The sequence below is a fragment of the Lepisma saccharinum genome, chromosome 10 (assembly GCF_977018435.1).
Source record: "Lepisma saccharinum chromosome 10, izLepSacc3.1, whole genome shotgun sequence".
In the NCBI taxonomy this organism is placed as follows: Eukaryota; Metazoa; Arthropoda; class Insecta; order Zygentoma; family Lepismatidae; genus Lepisma; species Lepisma saccharinum.
Window position 1 is genome coordinate 78,835,093 of NC_139238.1, and position 17,848 is coordinate 78,852,940.

The following is a 17,848-nucleotide window of genomic DNA, read 5'->3' on the forward strand; positions in this document are numbered from 1 at the left end:
ATATACATACACACATACAAACATATACACAACACACATAAATTATTCATATATCCACAACCAATATTATCACCTTTCTCATGAGGTGTACAGAATAAATATGACCATAATAGGATAGAAACAACAATGAAATAAATACATACACATATTAATGGGCACATATCCTTAAGCTTATCTAAATACATATATTTACATTATATATATACACACACACACATTTATGTGGATATAGGGATACATATAGAACATATTCTACAATAATTAATAAATACAATAAATAATCAACCATTTGTGAAAGTATCTGTGTTAAGTGTGGCTTTTATAGCATTTTTATATTCCAAAATGTTAAGATTAAAGTCAATATTTGGATTTGTGGATGTTATTCTATTATACATACCACTCATTCTAATTAATGGTGATTGTTTGTACTTTTCAGTTTTAGGGATATTATATAGCAATAAATTTCTTTTTCTTAAATTACATGTGCTAGCATTGAAACATATTTGGTGAAGAAACTCTCTATTATCCAACAATCCAGTTATAATTTTATAAAGAAATATCTGTTGTCCTAATTCTCTTCTATTGCTGAGTGTCATAAATGAGAATTCCTTCAGTAAAAGGACATATGAAACTCTGTTTGCGTATGCAGACATGTTGTACCTCTTGTAATATAGGTATCTCAAAAACTTTTTTTGCACTTGTTCTATTTGTTTTATGTGGGTTTTGTAAAGTGGCGACCAAACAATAGATGTATATTCTAGTTTGCTTCTAAGGCACTATACAGAAGCTTAATAGTAGTAGTACTGCTAAAATTGAGACAATTTCTTATTAGTAAACCCAAAGATCTATATGCATTATTTATTATATGAGATATATGTTCATGAAACTCTAGTTTACAATCAATTATTACTCCCAGATCTTTATTACTTTTCACTTGTTTCAGTTTTTCTTGATTAATGAAGTACTCATAATGTGTGGTATGTTCTGTATTTGATATTATCATAAAACAGCATTTCTTGATATTGAGTCCAAGATTACTTTTAACACTCCACTCAAATAAGCTGTTTAAATCTGTTTGTAGTTTCATAACATCCTGGGGCCCGTTAATTTGTTTATATAACTTTACATCATCAGCATACATTAAACAATATGAATGTTTAACATGTAACGGTAAATCATTTATGAAAAGAATGAAAAACAATGGTCCTAAGTTGGATCCTTGAGGTACCCCTGACTGTGCAGTATACATGTATGACTTAGCATTTTTATATGTTACATACTGTTTCCTATGATTCAAATACGACCCAATAAGAGATAAAAAATTATGTGTCAACCCAAAGCTTGAAAGTTTTTTTAACAAGACATCATGATTAATTTTATCAAATGCTTTGGAGAAATCAGTGTAAATGACATGCATACTTGAACGATCATGCAGTATGTTGTGTGCATATTGAACAAAATTAATTAGATTCGTTGTTGTCGATCTACCAGTAAAAAATCCATGTTGACTTTCACTTATAAAACTCTTTACATGACTAAATATTCGCATATATATAATATGTTCAAATACTTTTGCTGGTGCACATAAAATTGCAATGGGTCTATAATTTTCTATATTTCTAGAATCTCCTGTTTTTAAAATGGGGCAGACTTGCGTTAATTTCCATAGATTAGGGAAGTATTGATTTTTTATTATTAAATTGAATATTGAACACAAAGGTTTTTCTAATATTTCTGCACATGCTTTTAATACGTAAGGAGGGATTCCATCCGGTCCAGTAGATTTTTTTGGTTTCAATTTTTTTATGGCTTCAAAATATTCTTTAGATGTTATTGTCCTAATTGATAGTTCATAAGGGACTACCGTTTCAGAATATTCTGATGGATTATAAACACCAGTACTATCTACATACACTGATTTAAAATAGGACGCAAAGCCATTAACAATATGTTGACTCGTTTCAAGTAATTTATTTCCAAAGACCATTGTAGGATTATAATTGGTTCTCTTGCCCCTTTTACTTTGCACAAATTCCCAGAATCCTTTGGTATCTTTTTGTATATTTTGTTCTATTTCTTTGATGTAGATTTTGTAAGCTTTATCTATCAATATTTTAGTTATTTTTCTAAGCTTTTTATATTCTACCTCACTATTTACTCTATCTTTCTTTCGTTTTCTATGATATTCTTTTAGTTTTAATTTATTAATAATTTCTACGGTAAACCATCGTGGATATTTGCTGTGCATATTAGTTTTCTTATATGGAACAGTTTCATCAAATACCTTATTAATTACATTATAAAAATACGTTATGGCTTCTTCTACATTACCTATTTTGTATAAATATGCCCAGTCTATACCTCGTAATAATTCGTACATGCGCATAAAGTTTGCTTTACAAAAGTTCCTTTTGAGAGTGATATTATTTTTAATACTCTTGAACTTTATTTCCATAGACACATTTATAATTAATGCAGGATGATGTAAATCCTCCTTAACAAGAGGATATTCATCTCTAGATACTGTAATGTTACTATACACATTAGTAAGTATAAGATCTAAGGTTCTGTTATTGCCATTCTTAACATTGTTTATTGAATGTAAATCATAAAAACTTAAAAAGTTTTGCAACAATTTATAACAGGGCCCACCTTCTTGTAAATTGTATGAACAGTCAGATATCAACGGTAAATTAAAGTCTCCAATTATAAATAGATTATTTTGTAACTCTTCTTTGCATTCAAACAAATTGTAAAATGATTTATAGATATCAATTTTGGAAGCAGGAGAGATATAGATCCTGATTATATAATACAATTGGTTACATATAGAGACTTTAATACATAACATATCAAGATTACTTTTTAGTTCAACAACATCTGAAGGTATTTTATTTTTAACTGCAATAAGAACACCACCTCCTTTATGATTACCAGTTTTATCATGACGAAAGACCCTATAATTATCATGAAATAATTCACTGCTTAGGACCCCATCATGTAACCATGTTTCTGTTAAGACAATAATATCATATCTACTTGCTATATTATTTACATAAAACTCATAAGTTTTTGTATTGAGACCCCTCACATTTTGATAGTAAACCATAATATCAGACGAAGCCATTTATTGCTTCAAGTTATCTATGTCATCAGTTATTACATATACATCCTTTTGTGAAGCCATTTCAAATTATGCTAACTTATCAACATCTTCAATTGTTTTCAGAACAAAAATATCTCTATCACCTTCTCTTTTTCTTAATTTTATAGACCCTGAACCATCAACCCATAAATATGCGTAGTTTTTCTCTCTTTTAACTTTCCTGGCATAGCCATAGATTTTCTTCCTGAGGGGAGTGAGACTTTGATTAATATATACAGCTTCGTTATTTGTGTAGCCCAGATGTGTACAGTTTAGATTTCTCTTAACTTTACGTCTTTCAATTATCTTATCTCTAACTACACGTCTAACAAACTTAACAATAATGCCTGCCGATTTCTGTTGCGGAAGTTTTTTCATTCTGTGACATATGTCAATCATTTCATTTTCTACCTTTACATCTAGTACTTGTCCTACTTTTTTTACAATTTCGTAGGGATCTTCATTCAAGTTTTCTGGTACACCATATATTTCAAGAGTATTTCTCCTACCATACTGTTCCAGATCGTCTACTTGAAGCTGTGTCTCCTTCAATTGCTTCTTTAATAACAGATTCTCACTTTCCAACACTTCTATCCGCCCTAAGCATGCACCTATACTCTCGGACTGTTTTTTTATTAGTTCAGCGTTTTCATCTAATTTCATCTAATTTCTCGTGAGCGTTACCCCCACACCCCCTATACGCCTTCATGGCGTGGTGCTATGCACAGGGGAACACTTTACCTTTACCTTTTTTTTTTTTTTTTTTTTCTCTCTCGTGAGCAAGGTTTAGTGATTTTCCTAGTTCACGTTCCGTTTCTTCTTGCTGCTGCTTCAAGTTTTTAACTTCATTTGTAAGAGCTTGTAACAGTTCATAGACGTCCGTTAGGGATGGATTCCCTACCTTAGCTGGTTCCTCCGCACTTTCAAGAAGTAGACTACTGCGCCGTTCTTTCATGCATTTTGTACATCGCCATTCCCTGTTTTCAGATTTTAAATATTCCACATCACTTTCCTTTAACTGCACACATTTCATATGATACCAATTGCAGCAACCACTGCACTGTATTTTGGATGATATATCCTGTCTTGATACAGGTTTAACACATTCTGAGCAAGTACTCATATTTGGAGAAATCCGACACAAAGCTCCAACCGTGCTGTATAAAAAATAGGTGCACTAATCGACTTGTATGCTGTTTGTTTACATTCGCAAGGACCACAAATTAGTTAATAAAGTACATAAAGAACGTATTTCCTTCCCATATTTTTATCTAGTTACAAAGTTAAGTACTTACTGCATTGTTTCACACTATTATTTCATTTCAATAACGTGCACACACTGTAATATTTCACTAAATTTACGGACCGATAACAGCCGTGATCCTACTCCATTTCTTCTTCTTCTTCTTCTAGTTCCCCCCGACAGTAAAATTACTAACATGATTTGATGTTTTAAGTCCACTTTATGCAAAGTAAGGCTAATCGGGACTGGACCTACAGTTTAAAGTGGGATCCGAACCACTTGTGCCTCCACCGGGTATTGAACCTGGGACCCCTTGATTACAAGGCAACGACGAATTACTAACATGAGATATATGTACATAAAGAAGTAAAGTATTACCTGAAGTAAACTCCAGAACATCAAGTTTCTTGTACTGCAGTATTTTATCATTGAATTTTACATGCATAATGCCAGACTTCTCACCCAGGTACACAATCCCAAGCCTAAAATAGAAGAAATTCAAAGTACTGAATGAGAAAACTTGCTATTTAACTACAGAATAGAAAAGTGCATACCAGTGGCTGTTGAATTCTTGTTTTAAGTCCACCTTAGGCACAGAAAAACAAAGGCCTAATCGCGATTGAATTAAAGTGAGATCTGAACCACTATGTGCCTCCACCAGGTATCAAACCCCTTGGTTGCAAGGCAAACAACATTACCACTATGCCATCAGGACAGAAAAAAAAAAAAAACTGGAAATTTATAGAAATCACTACTTACATATACTATTATTGTGAATGGTAGAGAGAAACATGATCAGAAAGTGGTATTTTCTACTGAAAGCATATGGAAATAGAAGCAGCTACTTGCTCAGAGAAAGAAAAACCTAGAAAATATGGCTATCAGTTATTTATAATGATGTAAATATTAAATTTTGGCAGTGTGTCCTGTAATCACATTCAATTAGAACTAATAAAACACAATATGCTTGTGACTAAATATTTTTATTGTGTTTCATATGTCATACACACAATATAATGTAGTGTTATGGCAGCTGCAACATGTAATCAGTAAGAGCTGATTAATTGCTAATTATGGAATTAAGTATTAAACAGATATATTTTTTCCAAGCTATCAATTAGTAATAAATGCTGAGAAACAGCATTCATCATTATTTGATAGAATATTATGAATTGTTTGATAAATTGTTATTGATTATTTGTTGTATCTGGTTTTCTAGACTGAAGTCCATACACCATGAAGTATCTTCTCAATTGAAGAGTCCAGGGGAGAAACCTGATAAGTCACAATGCACTGTTTTTACAAGAGAACAAATTAAAACTTTCATGACTCACTACTTTTTCCCTGTATGTACAAGTTTAAAACATTCACAATGCCATCAACAATAGCAAATTGATAAAATTGAACTTATCACGTTTTCCCCTGTACTCCTCAATTGTCCATATGATGCGGATTCAAAACTCTCTATTCTATATTTATAATTATTCTCGGCAATTTTAAGGCTGTCATGTAGCTGAATGGTTAACACACCTGCTTGTGGTGTGAATAATTCTAGTCAAAGTTCTACAATGTCTGTAGACAAAACATTCTGAGAACAACAGGGGACCAACTACAAAAAAAAATATTAACAGAAAACCACATAACAGCAGCAATGGGGTTCTGGTGACATCAAGGAAAAATCAACAATGTTCATGTATGACACGATTTGAATATTAAAACACGTCATTTAGTCATAAGATCCACTTTTACAACACAGATTAACATTATAATTTACAAAAAGTGAAGCCACTTAAAAAATTTTAACACTAAGATTTTGTGAAAGTACTGGCATCTGAACTTCAAGAAAGTATCAAGTGGGTATCAGACCCTAGATTTATATATGTGGAGGCCCAGGGCTACATCTACTATTGAATTAAAAATTAGATACTCTAGTTCCGACTCCGATTAAAAATTAAAACCACCTTATTCAATTCTGCATTAATCTATCCTAACCAATTTTTTTTTTCGAGTATGCTTTATATTTTTAATCACTGTGAAAACAAAAAGGTGCCAGTTTTTTTTGTTTTGCAAATGATATAGCTCTCTTTGAAATTCTGTAAATTAAAAAATGGGTTGTCTTTTCAATTTTGTGAAACAACTTTTTCTTAGTATTGGGTAGTCCCACAAATACAATATTGGTCTTGTTTTGAAGCTTTTTGCATCTGTTTTTAAAATGCATTGTCATTGTCAATTCTCATTGCAAAACAGATTCTATACAGATTTTTCATCAGTGGAGTAAAGCTCCGTGCAGAACATGGCAACACTGTACACAGCGATGTCATTTGAACAGTGTAAACTGTGGGCTGGTGCTGCGAGTCAATGATTGCGATATAAATAAGACTCACCACCAGGGGCTTACCCAGAATGTTCCGACTGGATGGGGGAGGGGGGGGGGTTAAACTTAGTCAAAATTACAAAAAATTGGGCATTTGTGAAAAATTTTAGGGGAGAGGGCATGTTGAGGAAATTTTATTTTACAGAAGTTTCCACCATAATTAATGTTTCATGTATGTATGAGGGTTATCTGGAAAGTAAGTGCCATTTGCAAATATTGTCCCTGCAGTTCTGTGTCATGGTGGTGAACATGCATGCTGAGTTTGTTGTTTCTTTGGCAAGGCACAAACACCATCTGCACACATTCAAGCACCATTTACACATTGTGCTATGTGCTTATATGGTTTAAGAAAAGCAAAAAGCCAACTGCTCATTGCTTTCCTTACATTTGGGACTGCCAAAAAAAGTGAGCTCCAATTTATCACTGTACACTGTATCACTGAGTGAAAAGATCCATGAAATCAAGATATTTTCCTTACCTTTTGCATGCTTCGACTAACGCCTTCTCATCAGGACTAGAAGCTTGGTAATCTAACTCCTCCCCAGCCATTGGAAGGTTTCCATTTGAAATATCAGTGTTTCTAACCCCCACTTGTACAGTGTGGCACAAAACTAGTGCTAGGAAGAAATCTACAATTTCAGGCTGGAAATAGAAACACATGTTTAGTTCTGAAAAGCCCTAAAATAAGCAGGATATTACATAGTTCAGAAACTACTGTCAAGGACTAAAATAATACCTTATTAGTTACTATCCTCCAATCGCACAGGAAGAAACCTATAGTAAACTTGATAGATTGATATCTCACCAAAATTTAACCTTCTTTTTCTTATTATTGTAAAATTATGAACAATTAACTCTGGATTGCTTAAACGTGTAGTTGTTATGCAATAAGATTACTTTATATTTGCATAAATGGATATACTTCATATACAGAACATTTTTTGATAATTATGGTTATGTTCAGGCCCGTAACCAGAATTTTTTCCCGGAGGAAGCTCATCCCTCATCAGCAGCTGCCATCTAAAGGTGAAAAATTTGGGGGGGGGGGGGTAGATGAACTGAAGATGAATTTCTCAATATAGTACAACTTATTATACAAGATGTTTAATCCTGCTAATGAAGTAAAATTAATTACCACTGTACACTATTTAAATCAGATTTTTGAAGGATTTCAGGGGGAGGGGGTTCAGCCCCCTGAGCTCTCCTCCTAGCTACGTGCCTTGTGATGTTACTAAATGAGCACAAACATAAAGTAAAGGATTTTAATGATTTCTTTTCTAAACTATTATGATGTTGTACTATGATGATACAAACCAAATGCAAAACAAAATCACTATGTTCTGTCTCTCAACATGATAAGCAACTACAATAACTTTATGGCTGCCAGAGACACTAGAACTCATGACATTAGAAAGAATGTAACAGTGAACTCTGAATATAATACTGTCACAAATAAGCTTGTTTCATTCGTCGATGAAAAAGGTAAGTTAGAAGGTATAACTACCACATCATCTCCATAGCTTCAACAACAATCAAGATATAACAATTAAATCAGTATTGTTATATTTTATCCAACAATTCAAGTCTTCAGGAGTTAAGACTAAAATCTCTCCTATATTCTCCACCATAACATCTGCATATATTCATGATGAACATTGCTAAAGGGAGCCTTGTTGGTCAAGGGCTTCATCGTCATATATATAAATGGATGTGTGTGTGTGGGTGTGTGTGTATGTTTATTCCCGCATAACTCTCTAATGCCTGGAGCAATTTCAACCAAACCTGGTACACGTATCACTTGCAATCTGGAAATAATATTTTTGGGGTAAGATACCCCTGGCACCCCTAGGGGTGGGGTGGGAAGGGGTGACATGTAAAAATAATCCAAAACGACCGATATTAAATTCCACACAGACAGACATCCGTGACTCTATGCAATCCCACACAACAATAGTGTTTCGGGTTGTCTAACATTCAGGCTGTGTTGCAAAAACAACCGATATTAGTGTGGAATCGATAGTTTTTGTGACACTCCCAATGCGGTTCAACTTCAAGATCGTCACCTATAGGCATGGGGGGCGAGAGGGGGTGAAAAATATACCACAAATGATCTAGATTAGTGTCGAATGCATAGTTTTCGGAGTCTCTAAGCTAATTGGTGACATTCACGATGAAATAAAATTAGTTACATTTTGCACTATAGTTAGAATTCATTATTTTCCTCTCTAATAGAAGACTGGGATAAATAAATACCCAGCATTCATAAAATCAATGTTAATTTGTCCCTAATCAGCGGTGGCACCAGGATTAGTCATCTAGGGGTGCTGAGGGAGTGCAGAATGAAATTTAGGGGGCACGATGTTGAAAGTCAGGGCGTGATGCTGATCACATCACCCCCACTCACGACCGGATCAAGAAAGTGTGGAGCGTTACCCCCACACCCCCTATACGCCTTCATGGCGTGGTGCTATGCACAGGGGAACACTTTACTTTACTTCTTCTTTACGATGTTGAAAGTATAGAAAGCATCAAACATGCATGTAAGGGCACCAACAGGATTTTTCTCAGAGGAGGGGACAGAGTAATATTTGATATCCTTCCAGGAACTCATATTTTACCATTATTATTTTTGCTGTTGTTATACAAATTATAAAATTCAAATTGAATTGAAAGTAATTTGGCGTTGGTGTTGAGTTCAGGCTTGCCTCCACTATTTAAATAGAAACTGGATTCACCTTATATTCTTTCCATAAACATCTAACATTTTGTTCTTAAACCAGTGACATGCACTGAGTAGCAGCTAGTTTAGCAGAGATAGATCAATCAATCTCACATCTCGAATTATATTCAAATCACAATATTTATTGTCTTGTTAAAGCCACCACAGCTCATATGCAACACCTTCTTTCCACGCGCTTCTCGTCCATCGGTGTTCTCCGCGGGCAAAGCTGGCTGGATACCCTAGCTCGTTCTTCTTCCGCCAGACCAGTTTCCAGGTAGAAACGGCCGCCCGAAAAAAAAAGGAAGATTTCTACCTCTACCTCCCTTGCCCCCTCACCCTGCTGCAGTGGTTGAAAGCCCAGGCTTTCAGGTCCCCCAGTCTATCTCCTATAAAACAGATAGGGGATTGGTTTCTCATAGATTTTTTTGTAAATCGTCTAAAGAACTCAGGGTAAAATTTTCTGCAGTTCTCTGTATTTACACAACATTTTACATGTTGTACAATATGTATGTATAATATGGAATGTAGTTTTATTATTTATGAAATAGGAACGTGTTATGTGCAGACAATGATGTTATGCTTTCTTTCTTTTCTCTTTTTCAAATATGGAATATATAATGATTAAATTACAAATATGTGCTCGGGCTCTCTCACATTCTCGTTTTAGTAGTATTTTATTTAAATATACTAATCTCTTGGCCTCTAACAGTCATAAATACGGATGTATTTATTTGGGCAAGAGAACGTGCGTTCATATTGTTGTTGGATTGGTTTATTTTACTTCGCTTTTCTGCCGCATTTGGTTATTGCGAAAATGAGGATGAGTGATGATTTGATGAAGGGACCTCATATGAACAATCCAGGCCAGGATTCGAACCCGTGAAGAGTGCGCATTCTTGTCCTACTATGTGTTGTACTCTGCAGTGAATAATGAAATAATTTGGAATGAAAAATGTATTTCATAACTCAAAAAGCCAAATTAATATTACTGAAGAAACTACAAAAAAGTGTGTTTTGTTTCTGTGCATAAAGTGGACTTAAAACACCAAATCAACCAACTGTGCGGGAGTGGTTTTCACAGCGCGCTACGACACCAGGAGTTCCAGGTTCGAACCACGTCCTGGCCATGGGTGTTCTTTGTGTTTGTACCTTCATTAATTTTATCGTATCATCTTCGCAATTAACCAAATGTGACAAAAAAAGCAACGCTAAGTAACAAAAATGAAATCAAATCATTGATTGATTGCTCGATTTGGTTTATTTTACTTCGTTTTTCCGCCACTTTTAGCTAATCGCGAAAATGATACAAAAAAATTGATGAAGGGACACACAAGGAATACCCATGGCCAAACTGAGATTCTAACCCAGGATCTCTGGCTTAGTAGTAAAATCAAATCGCTTTTTATTTTCGAATGTGGGTGGGAGTTATGTGTACTTTTTTTTAGTACTCATTCATTATTTTGTAATCTTTTCCTGTTATTGACATTCTTTTTTTTTTAGGAATACTGGGCCCTAAAGGGGGGAGGGGTGTGACCCACACCAACCCCCCCCTTGAGCATGCCACTGACTGCTACCCCAAGTGTCGACGTCACCGCATGTCACTGTCTTAAACAGTTCTTTGTCTTTTTATACTTTGCACGATGCACAGATATCAGAGACCACTGCTGAGTATTCAATTTGTGTGTGTTGGGTAAAAGATAATCACTATGCAACCTGAAGTTCTACTATTTGCAATAAGACAACATGTACAAAATATCATGTAATCAGCTTCTTGTCATTATCATACTGCTTCATTACATAATAGAAGTGTGCATGAACAACAACAACAATAACAACACACACACAAAAACACCCGGCTCTATACAACTTGCCTTAAATATTCACCGGGCACAACCCGATGATCTACTGAAGGCAACTACAATTTTTGTTGGAGTGCGATTTTGAGAATAGAGGAAGAACAAGTGGGTTGAAAATAAAACTGTTTTTTATCAACAATGCTAAAATATTTAAAAACATGAAAACAAGAAACAACTGGCAATCCTGTATACAATTTGAGTTTTTGCAGCCAAAAATTGGATTACAAGAATTTTATTTAATTTTTTCGTAATTATTATTGTAACTTTCACTATTCACTATTATTATTATCATCATCATGATTAATAAAAATATAATTAAAATCGTACCGTTATATTTTTGATTCTCTCTTATTTTTTAAAATCTGTTATTTATTGATTTCAAGAAGCAATGTAGGCAATTATGGAAAATGCCACCGGAATAAACAAAAGTACAAACAAGTATTTACAACAATGGTGATGAAAGGAAGACAACAGCTGTATATTTGTATAGATCGCCGCCACTACAGGAAAGTAAATGCGATTTCTCTTTCAAGACCAATGGGTTGCCTGTTTAATACAATAATAGCGGTATCAATTCAACATCTAACATTCTACGCTCAAAGTGACGACATTGTCTTAATAGCATAAAGTAATATAAGATTTCATTATTCTACGCAATTTCTACGTAACATTTCATTAGGTTGAGATTAAGTTTTGAACAGGGGGTGATGAAGGTGGCACGAAAGAAAATTAAGGGGTGCACAAGCACCCCCTCGCCCACCCCTGGTGCTGCCCCTGTCCCAAATACTGTAATGTGAAAAAGCCAGATAATGAGCAGTATGATTTTTCAGTTGCAACTGGCAATCCTGTATACAAGGTGAGTTTTTGCCAAAAATTGGATTACAAGAATTTTATTTCATTTTTTCGTAATTATTATTGTAACTTTCATTATAACTATTCACTATTATCATCATCATCATCATGAATAATAAAAAATAATTAAAATGGTACTAACTGTTATATTTTTGATTCTCTCTCATTTTTTAAAATCTGTTATTTATTGATTTCAACAAGCAATCCATGAATCACGATAACAAATGGGCCAATCCATGACAAAGTGATCCTACCACTTAAAAAGTAAAATTAGTCCAAATACTATTTAAACAGCATTTAACTTAAGCTTTAACTTAGTGTGGGACAGTAAATACTAACTAATTTGATATTTACATGTCCTTGAATGGCTTTAAGGATTCAGATTAACAAAAAGAAGTGGAAAATGTGATAAAGGTTGTCTTTTTACATTAAGACTTGAGTGTATAAGCAATGCTCAATAAATTTGGTTATTATTAAAATGTATGAGTTGAGTAGGTTCTTTTTCCCCATGATATTGTTCAGTTAAAGTATTAGGTGAGTAATGTTGTATTAAATTAAGTTAATTAATGAGGTTTTCACATAGGTCACACCCAGAACTTTGAGTGGTCACACCTGGTACTTTTAAAAAATTAATAACAGTAAAAATAAAAATGTTTTCACTGGAATAAAAGACATGAGATGAAAGGTTGCAATCTACATCCCCCCCCCCCCCCAAACAAAAAAGTTGGTCACAGACCTCACTCTTCAGGACAGTAACAAAGTCATCATTCTGAATACAATAATGATGATATGGATGAGCTCAATGTTTCTGTTCACAAAATATTTGGATTTCAAGAGTGTGATTGTCAAACCCGGAACTCATGGATTGGACCAAATATATAATAATAATATTAACATGTCAAAATATTGAGTGGGCTTGGGCCTCACGTACCCATATAAGTTGGCGACACTGAACTGAAATACAAATTAATGCACTCTTACCGTCAGGGTGTCCACGAGTGTTCCTTTGGCTATCGACCCATCTGGTTTAAGTTTGTACAAGTTTCCACCATCTTCCGCATAGGGTGTCCCATCAATGGAGCAACGCCTGAACACCATTGTGTTTTCTGTAAGGGTTCCAGTCTTGTCCGTAAACAAGTACTCAACCTGGTGTACAAAAAAAAAAACAAAGACACATTACTGGATTATTCTAAAGAGCCTTTCTAGATGCTTCTAAAACCTTTTGAGCAAGAGTCAGCTGATACAGATACGGAGTGTCACGAAATCCAAGAGTTGTGTTCAAAAACCACAAAGCAGCACAAAGCTTAATGGTTGCTTTGCCATCAAGGTTGTCCTAATGAAAGTATGTTAATAATATCCCAGTTTAGTTAAAGAATACTCCAAACCAAGCATTTCCACCTCAACTGCTATGCCAGCTAGAACCCTATAATCCATGAAAGACTATGAACACCATGTATATCCATTTCTAAGGAGTACTTTGTGCTACGAAATAATTTTTGCAACATTTTATGCATTCCACCCTAGTAAAAAATCCCTTGGGAAGCCTTAGTTTGCAGTAATAGCACCAGAAACAAAGTGAGTGTGGGGGGGGGGGCAGTCATATTTAACATATGTCTAATATCATACAAAAATGCATATTCAGGTTGCAAATGCATTTACATACACTGTTTTTCTTGTTTGCTGGGAGGGAAATGGGAGCCATTCAATTGATTGTACCTTCATTGATTCTATGTTCTTCTTAAAGGTTTGCATAACCACTTTTCATAGATGCAAAATAATTAACATAGTTATTTTTATTCATTCCCCGAACTACTTCAAGCTGGCTGTTACAGGGAGGGGGAGAAACAGCCAGCTATAACACCTGCAAGGAAAAACCAGTTTACCTAGTAGGATATAAGGACACATTCCTTAGAAGTGTAAAGTGACTATCCATGTGAGGTTGTGTTATTGTATGTGTATATCTTAGTGTAGCTTGTTGAAGTTCTGGGAAACCAAAATAAAACATCGCAGATAAAGTAAAATAAAAACCACTAAAATTGATTGATTGATTTAGTTTTTTACTTGAAATTTTGTGCCTCTTGCCTAATTTGCGAAGATGGGGATGAGTGATGAAATGATAAAATTGATGAATGGACATTCACAAACAACCAAGCCCAAGCAGGATTCAAACCCAGGACCTTGGCATCGCAGCACGATGTGCTAACCACTCGGTCACAGGGTTTGGCAAAAACCAATAAAAATTACTGTGTTAGATTATGTTGCCTCCATTGATTGATTTAGTTTATTTTACTTCACCTTTCTGTCATTTTTGGCTAATTGCAAAGATGAGGATGAATGATGAAATTGCTGCAAGGACACACAAACAACACCCATGCACAGGCTGGGATTTGAACCCGGGACCCCTGGCATCGTAGCATTCTGTGTTAACCACTCCGCCAAGGAGGCCAGTTCATCTGCCTCCAGCATTCATGGAAAAACCACACCATGTATTAAAGATTGATCTCTGAAAGTTTCCTCAATATAATGAATTATGTGGCTGACTTGCATTCAAGAAGGCCCTGTGCAATTCCTAGTAGAAGAATGTTGCACAGTGGTTTGCATTCCGTTTAGCCTGAGTAGAAAGTGCCAATTTTTTGAAAAATTTCAAATGGAGATTTATGAATATCTGAACTTCACAATGAAGATTCATGCCATAATATTCCTATAAAAGCTACACATTAAGTACTACAGCAGTGCTACTGTGTAATACCACAAGAAACCAATTCTAACAATACAATAGACAAAAATTACCTGGCCAAGTTCTTCATTGAGATCTGAGGTATTGCAAATGGCTCTTTGTTGTGTTGCATCACAGAAAAGGTCGAGATCCCACTCAAAGAAGAGGGTCCCAAGGAACTTCTGCATTTCTGGAAGATAAATAATACATTCCTGAATTAGGACACAGCAAAATGTATCTATAATCTAATGCAAAGACAAAATATGTAAACTATCTAAGGTAGCGAATGCCACAATGCCCATCAAAAATAGTGATTTAAACTCTGAAACGCAAACAATGAACTACAAATGACACTGATCATTCCCATGTTCATGCTTGGCATTGCAAAATATCACACCCTATTATTGTGTAGTACAAATACAAAATAGAATAAAATTGTGCTGTGTTAAGATTTACACACATATTTTCATGCATGCACATACACACACATGCACAAACATTTTATACAACTATTCCTCTTGTAAAAAAAAATAGTTGCATGCTTGTAAGAACCATCAATATATGAGAAACAATTCTACGATGCAAGCAATATGTACATCAGTGGCGTACCCGGGATTTTCAAAAGGAGGGGGTTACGTATACATTTTTTAGTAGTCAGCCATCATATTGCACTCTTTTCCTGCATTTTAAGTTCTTTTTTTAGAAATACTGGGCCAAAGGGGGGCACAACCATTGGGCATGCGGTGCTACATCAGGCAGGGGAACAGGTCACCTGCACTTACTCCCCTCCTCCCCCCAATGGGTGTCTTAATATAATACAGTAGATTAAGTTGAAATGGACCAAATAAATATACGATATATATATTACAAATTGTCAGGAGTGACAAACATGAGGCATGTTAAAATTATATGACAATAATAATTTTAAAACAAATATGATATAATATAAAGAAAACATTAAAAATAAAATTGTTGATGTGCAACAAAGAAAAAATTAATAATAGCAATTTATGAGTGATCAGAGAAAAAATAGATGTTTTGTCGGAACCTATTTAATCTGTTTATTCGTAGATTAAGTTGACGTTTTTTCATAGAGTTGAGTATTCTTGTAATTCAAACGTCCTCAATGCAATAATGGCATACGTACAGATGGCTGAGTTTTTTTTCATGATGTCCGCTAGATTAGTAGAAGAAGTTGCTAATGTGACAAAACCCAAACTGCTTCAGACTCCCTTTTCAGGAACAAACAAGGGAAACAATATAATTTGCCGCTGGTAGAATATTCAGTTAATCATTTTACAGAGTTGTAGTAACTCGTTTGAAAATTCCTTGTGTAAGATTTCGTTTTAGTTTTTAATTCAGTTAAGATAGGTGTTGGTTTGTTGTATTTTGTGCAAAGTTCAATGAACTGAAGGCTTTCATCTTCAGCCGGTCGATCATACAACACTCGCAACATTCGCTTTCTTGTCCTGTCGCTACGTACCTTGAAATTTCGGTCTTGGTGGAACAGGTGGATGGGAGCTGTTCCCTCGGAAACTATTTCGCAGTGTTTAGCCAAGGTAACTTAAGGCATTTAGCAGACGCTTAGACTGTGGAAGATTTTTCCAGTTCATTATGAATGTCAGACGTAAGTTCATTACGAGATTAGGAAATTATAGGTTTTCTACACTCAAAAGTATCACTATGATGCAATTAAACTTCAGCACATAGCAAGAAATCGAAGAAAGGCGACGGAAATACTCAGTGTCAGACTATAGGGTGAGAATGATGAGGCTTTCTATGCGATGGGGGTAGGTGATGTAAACAAATGTCCAGCCAGAGTGAAAGATTTTTCTTCCGAGTTACTTTTGGAAACGTTGATTTCAGGAGAAAGATGTGTTCTTATTATGTTAATATAAATAATTTAAATAGCTCAAAAGGGTGATAAGTTGGAGTCACTGCATGCCACTGATGTATATACAAGAAAAAGTCATATTCTGTTTGCCAAGCTTTAATGTCCTTCATTTTCCCAATCTGACAGAAAACCACACGGTGTAGTGCACACTGACAAAGGAGGGCTAGTTCAGAGTTGGCAAGCATCTTGCAACTTCCACCCCCGACACTAAAACAGGACAGGGAGAGGGTGGCACAGGTGGACATTGCTCCCTTGAGTTTTCTCGAGAGTGGAAAAAGATCAGGTTCAGTCCCTGTTTTTTAATGTTCTTGTTATCATCCCTCCCTCACCTACATGCCTCTGCACAATGCAGAGACCATACCCAGAGAAGGGCTGGCTTCTGCTGAGACGAGAAGAGGGAAAAATGTGCCAATGTTTTCGACTGCCAGCCGTGGCACACGTTGCAGTTTTGGCAGGAAAAGGGGTTGAGGAAAGGGTAAGCGTGGTGAACAGAATACAATGTTTATGATAACTAGAGTCCAGATTTTCACAGATTTGTATTTTTTTATTCCACAATATTAAAACATGTGTTCAATCTTCTAGATTCGTTTTGCATTGTTTCAAGACTAATAATGCATTTTTGAGTGCCTATAAATTCATATTTTACGCAAACTTGCCTATAAATACATCTTTAGGCATTTTAAAGCTTATTCCCATTCTTTCGCTGTTTTGACATCCAACAACATTATTGAAGGTTACCTCTCATTTTGTGTCTTTTCATCAATTTTGCCTAACCATCATTCACCATGATTCAACGATTTACCAAAAGTAAAAGATAAGAAAAAAAATATCAAGTCCATGAGTCTGCAACTGACTAATAAAATTAATCTAAGTTCATGTTTGCTGTCTATTTTGGTGCCCCTAAGGTGCTTATTTTCATTATTTTTGTCACCTATTTGCAAGACTATATTTTAAAACTTTAATGCCTTAATGACAATGCCAAGGATTACAAAATTAAGAGTAAAATTTTAAGCACATTTCAATGCTTAGTTTAGCAATGGCGACTC

The 17,848-nt window shown here is 34.9% G+C and overlaps 1 protein-coding gene across 3 annotated transcripts in view; it reads right to left on the reverse strand.

Moving 5' to 3' along the window:
* LOC145993966 (phospholipid-transporting ATPase IF-like) overlaps positions 1 to 17,848 on the reverse strand; it is a 219,682-nt gene that overhangs the window by 41,091 nt on the left and 160,743 nt on the right. For all 3 annotated transcript variants that reach the window (XM_083129972.1, XM_083129973.1, XM_083129974.1), the window contains exons 11-14: positions 14,983 to 15,098; positions 13,174 to 13,338; positions 7,241 to 7,404; positions 4,767 to 4,870 (exon numbers count right to left, since the gene is read on the reverse strand). In XM_083129972.1, the coding sequence (XP_082986098.1) occupies positions 4,767 to 4,870; positions 7,241 to 7,404; positions 13,174 to 13,338; positions 14,983 to 15,098 (549 nt within the window). The remainder of the gene's footprint in view (positions 1 to 4,766; positions 4,871 to 7,240; positions 7,405 to 13,173; positions 13,339 to 14,982; positions 15,099 to 17,848) is intronic.